This window comes from Euleptes europaea, chromosome 6 (assembly GCF_029931775.1).
Source record: "Euleptes europaea isolate rEulEur1 chromosome 6, rEulEur1.hap1, whole genome shotgun sequence".
Taxonomy (NCBI): Eukaryota; Metazoa; Chordata; class Lepidosauria; order Squamata; family Sphaerodactylidae; genus Euleptes; species Euleptes europaea.
Window position 1 is genome coordinate 57,315,564 of NC_079317.1, and position 6,000 is coordinate 57,321,563.

Sequence of the window (6,000 nt, forward strand, 5' to 3'; positions counted from 1 at the left end):
TTGCCATATATGATAAGAAGTCTATTATCTCTTTTAAGAGGACTGGCGGAAGATCTGTCTTATAGGCCCTGCAGAACTGAGTCAAATCTTGCTGGGTCCTGGTCTCATTTGACAGCAAGTTCCACCAGGCCAGGGCCAAAAAGGACTCTGGTAGAGGGTAGCCAGATGCTTCTTGGACCATGGACCACCAGTAAGCTGTTTCCAGATGAGAGCAGCACTCTTTTGGGGGGTATATTGGGAGAGACTTCCTGAAGAAATAATCCCAGAAATGGTCCCAGACCATTCAGGGCTTTAAAGATCAATACAACACCTTGAACTCGATCCAGTACTCAATCTGGAGTCAGCACAGCTAGTAGAGCACCAGCTGAATGTGCACTCTCCATGGGGTCACCATAGGGACCTGTGCTGCTGCATTCTGGACCAGCTGGTTTCCACAGCAACCTCAAGGGTAACCCATATACAGCAAGTTACAGTAGTCTAGTCTGGAGATGTCCGTTGCATGGATCACTGTGGCTAGATCAGGGCAGAACAGGTAGGGTATCAGTTACCTGGCTTGGCGAAGGTGAAATATGCCGTCCTGGATTTCTACAAGTTGGGTGAGTGGGCAACTATGTGACAAATGAAGTTCAATATAGGTAAGGGTAAGGTGATGCACACTGGAACAAAAAATCCCAACTTCAAGTATATGTTAATAGGGTCTAAACTTGCTGAGACCTTGGGGGTCATAGTGGATAGCTTAATGAAAATATTAACCCAGTGTGCTACAGCAGTGAAAAAGGCAAACTGTATGCTGGAGGTTATTAGGAAATGGACTGAAAATAAAATAGCCATTAGCCAATATTATAATTCTCCTGTATATATCTATGGTGCGGCCTCATTAGGAATACTGTGTGCAGTTCTGGTCGCTGTATCTCTAAAAGAACACTGCAGATCTGAAAAAAGTACAGAAGAGAGCAATCAAGATGATAAGGGGGTTGGATCACCTTTCCTATTAGAAAAGGCTGAAGAGTTTGGGACTTTTCAGTTTAGAAAAGAGACTAAGAGGAGACATGATAAAGGTTTATAAAATTATGCATAGAGAGAGTGGACAAAGACCTTTTTCCCCTCTCCCAAAATGCTAGAACTTAGGGGCATCCAATAATGTTGATGTGTAGTAGTAGTAGTACCCAGCTTGCTGGGGATAAAGGGAAGATGATTGGGGAAGGCACTGGCAAACCACCCCTAGCAAACGTCGGGATGTGACATCACCCCATGGGTCAGGAATGATCCGCTGCTTGCACAGGGTACTTTTACCTTTTTACCTTTTAGTAGATTCATGATGGATGAAAGCAAATACTTCTTTATTCAAAGAGTGAATAAAATGTGGAATTTGCTGCCAGAGGATATAGTGATGGTCACAAGCATAGATGACTTTAAAAGGGGATTGGACAGATTCATGGAGGATAGGTCTATCAGTGGCTACTAGCCATAGTAACTAAAAAGAACCTCCACATTCAGAGGCAGAGAACCTCAGAATACCAGTGCCAGAAGGCAACATCAGGGGAAGGCCTCAGTCTCTATGCCCTGCAGTTGATTCTCCAGAGTAACTGGTGGACCACTGTGTGAGACAGGATGCTGGTCTAGATGGCCACTAGTTTGATCCAGCAGGGCTCTTCTTATGCTCTTTCAGACACCACTGGTCTTTACTATGCCATGTACCCCTTAAAATGTCATTACAAATTTTTACATCCTTATTAGTCTCACCCGACAGGTGGTGATCTGATGTCGACTCAGCCTCTCGCAAAGGTCTAGTGGTAACCCTGCTCTTCTCAACTTTTTACTTGCCATCTTCATATATTCAAAGAACAGAACCTCAATCCTAGAGAACAACAAACATAAAATTATCTGAAATATCTACATACAGAAGGGAAAAACTCACACATTCTTCTTTAAGACAAGTTGCATAATTCAGGACTTTTTTTTGTAGTGTTTGACCTGGACCAGAACTCTCCCCAGCACCCTCCCCAGTTCAGGTCCAACTGGCAGACTGCCACTGCCTATTGTCAGCCTACCTTCCAGAACATGAGGAAGGAAAGCAGGACCCCTCGTTTTGCCTTAGTTTGTACATATGATGGTGGCAATATACTTAAATAAAGTCAACTCTTCTTCATTCCAGGGCAGCAAGTTATGACTAAGTTATGACCAGTATCGTCCCAGATTGCCCTCAGGATGGGGTCCTCGTAGCTTCTTTTCCCGGTCTGAAGCCAGTCATATTTACATACAAGCAAAAGCCTGGGAAAACTTTGAAAGGATGCACTGATATTTCTGGGAGGTACACTTGTGATTCTGTGTTACGCACATATGCAAAAGTCCTAACGAGGATTTTAATTCAGTTTGTTACACGTTGAACTCACCCAAGATCCCTATCCTGAACTATCACTTGGAAGGTCCAAAGTTCAACAAAGTAATTTTTGGAAATACAACCTAATCTAAAATAACTTTGGCTGTATTCATACTTAGCAGTCCCTTCCCCTTGAAGGCCTACTTTCTGAGAGGAGAGATGACAAGGTTGTCTGAAAATCATTCCTTTCAATACCAAATGTACAGACAAACTGGTCTGGGGAAAGCCCTCTATACACACATGCTTATATTTATATAATATTTCTGATGTTAGCTCATTTGAAGTCACTAATTCTGTTTTAAACTGATCTTAACGTTTCATGATGGAAGACTCAATTATGCCACAGGTGGAATATGCATTGAAAAAGAATAATGAAAGAGAACACACAAAATAATTATAATCCTGTATATCTCACTTCATACTATTTTGTCCTTATCCAGAGATAGATGCGATTAAGATTCACCCATTTATTTCTCAACCCCACCATTCTGCATGTGTTCTAGACTTGGCAGGCTTGAAGCACATCGAATTAAGTTTTTTTCAGAACAAGTAACAGAAAAAAACCACCTCCTTTTAACTTAACTAGGTGCTCCAGTTTAGATGCATTCCTCACATAACAGATGGTCAAATTACACAAGAGTCCAGAAGCACTTTAAAGACTAACAAACTTTATTTCAGCAAGCGCTTTCTATCAGAGCTCACTTCCTCAGATGCACAGAAGCATACATCCACTGGGCCTGCTTAAACAGAAGGGGTGTGTACTATAGAGAGGCCAGGGTGCATCAAAAGCCAGTCAAAAGAGAAATCAGTTCACCTAGAGTGGGCCTACATAGGAGTAGCCTTGTTACAAGGCGACCAACTATTCCAAGGCGACCAACTTTTCCAAGGCGACCAACTTGTCCATTGGTTTCTTTTTCAGGAGAGGGGCGAGAAAAGAGATGCACTTTCCACATTGGAGAGGACCAACCCACATCAAATTACGGGGAGGGGGGGGGAGAAGCGAACAAAAATATATATACAAATATATACAAAATGGATTTTGGCGGACTTTAGAAAGCCTTCCTTGCTGTTTGGCACAAATAGGTTCAGGCGAAAAAAATAACAATGCTTCGGACTGGAAACGCCTCTGCCAGCCCCCCTTCTTATTGGATTGGACAAGAGGTTTCGAGCGGAGGCAGCCACGGGTCACGAAAAGCCACCACGTTCCTGCTCCAAACGTCTCGTAAAGAGCCTTCAACTGCCAACGGCCCAAATGAGGCGGTTTTCTTTCCACACGAGCAGCCCACAATGGCACCGCACACCCCCACACCAGGCCGCAGACCTGCTCCGTGACCTGCTCCCAAACCTTGGGCGACCAACAGCCCCCTTTGCCACGCAGGAGCAAAAAAGCAGTGGCTCGCACCCCCCCCCCCAATTCTAGCGCCACTGCGCTAGAATTGGGGGGGGGGTGCGAGCCACTGCTTTTTTGCCCCTCTCCCTCCCGGCAACAACAACGGCGGATCCTACCCTGGACATTTTTCAAAGACTCCCACTTCTCTGGAGGAGGCGGGAACATCCGCAACAGAACCTCCAGAGCTCTGATTGGCCACTGAGCCCGACATTTCATCCAATCGTTTACTGCAGAAACACGCGCGGGAGTGCAAGGGACGTTGGAGGTTGTAGTTCCACCGTGCTATGGGTGACGTCGCTTCCTATGCGTTTGTGTAGAGATCATTATTTCCTGGTTATTTTGGGATCGTTTTTTTCCCCCTCGTTCTTCTTAACAGAAAAAAAACGACGTTCATAGGGGATAACAGATAATTCCAGAGGGGATAAAACAGGAGTCCAGTAGCACCTTATAGATTGGAACAAAATGCATTCCGGTATAAACCCTGGTGAGTCAGAGTTCACTTCCTCATTTACGTGAAGTGTACATCCGTTAGAGCTGCAAGCATAAGAACGTTTTCCTGAGAGTAAGGGCCACTGAATAAAATGGGGCTCGTTTCTGAGTAGACCTCATTAGGATTGCTTTCTAAATGTACCTGCCTAGTAGTGGATGAGCACTTCAGGCACCTGTGTGTGAAGTGACCTCTGATGAAAGCTTATCCTGGAATACATTTTGTATGCCTTTCAAGGGCCACTGGATCCCTGATTTATTTATGAGACTGGGAAGAAATCCCAATAACAGTGTGCCATTACCTTCCTAAAGGTAAAGGTCCCCTGTGCAAGCACCGGGTCATTCCTGACCCATGGGGTGATGTCACATCCTGACATTTCCAAGGCAGACTTTGTTTGCGGGGTGGTTTGCCAGTGCCTTCCCCAGTCGTCTTCCCTTTACCCCCAGCAAGCTGGGTCCTCATTTTACCGACCTCGGAAGGATGGAAGGCTGAGTCAACCTTGAGCCGGCTACCTGAAACCAACTTCCGTCGGGATCGAACTCAGGTCGTGAGCAGAGCTTTTGACTGCAGTACTGCAGCTTAACACTCTGCGCCACAGGGCTCCTATTACCTTCCTACCCCACACCAAACAAACAAAAAGCAGAGACCGAAGTTTATGCTCTTTCAAATTTCCTCTCTCCCTTTCCTGAAAGCCCCCACAGCCTTTCTCCTTTTCCTGCTTCCTTCTCTTCTTCCCATCCAACAGCCAGCCTACCTTCATCTGTCCCCTATCAAGTTTCCCTCTCCCCCGCCCTATCAGCCTCTACCTAGAAAAACTATGGTCCAGTTGTGTGGTGCCAGCCACCGGGCCAGGCCTATTTGTATGGTGGGGAATCCTCAAGGACTTGTGGAGGGTTGCCTCACCCCTGTATCCCGCTCCCTACACTACTTCCTCTTACCCTCCCCCGGCAATCCCCATATACTCTCCCCTTTCCCTGCCTCACTCGCTCTTCCTCAGCCATTCACCAACCTCCCATCTTCAGTTATATTTATTATTTATTTTCTTCATTTATACCCCACCTTTTTCCACAATGGGTACCAAAGAAGTTTACATTATTCTCATTTCCTCCTTTTAATCTACACAACAACCCTGTGAGATAGATTAGGCTGAAAGTATGTGAGTGGTCAAAAATCACCCTGTGAATTTCAGCAGCAAAATGAGGATTTGATCATGGGCCTCCCAGACTCTACTCTGAAGCTCTAACTGCTACAACAGCCTGGCTACTCTTCAACAGCACCCTATGAAAGCCAGGCTATTGTAGCAGTTAGAGCCACTGAGGGAATCAGTTTGTTAAAGCTACAGGTGTTTTTATCATTTTGGGGTCTTTAGAAACCCCCAATGTGGTTTTTTTTAGATTTCACTCCCCCCCCCCTCAAACCTGGGGCCCCTTTCAGGTTTGTAAAAAGATCTGTCTTGCCCGTTCACCACTCCAGACCCTGGACTTAAGTATCCTCAGATTTGGCCAACCTCACTATTATATAGATGATAATTCTGCTTAGGACTGCACAGCTAGCAGTTACTAAAGTAGGAAGTCATAACACTGGCTGTGGCGATCACGATCATATGAATTTGAAAACCAACAAATACGGAGCCAGAAAGAATTAATGGAAGTCAGAGGACCTGGGTGAACAGAAAAAGCCTCACACTGGGAAAAGAGTGAGCAGTCCATAAAACAATCCTGCCAGATTGTCAGAGAAGCAGCA

The 6,000-nt window shown here is 45.3% G+C and overlaps 1 protein-coding gene across 1 annotated transcript in view; it reads right to left on the reverse strand.

The window, feature by feature from the left end:
* The window catches only part of RAD51B (RAD51 paralog B), a 365,924-nt gene extending 364,070 nt beyond the window's left edge, over nt 1-1,854 (reverse strand). The window contains exon 1 of the mRNA XM_056850833.1: nt 1,744-1,854. Coding sequence (XP_056706811.1) covers nt 1,744-1,833 — 90 coding nt within the window. The 5' untranslated portion in view covers nt 1,834-1,854. The remainder of the gene's footprint in view (nt 1-1,743) is intronic.
* Between the last annotated feature and the right edge of the window lie 4,146 nt (nt 1,855-6,000).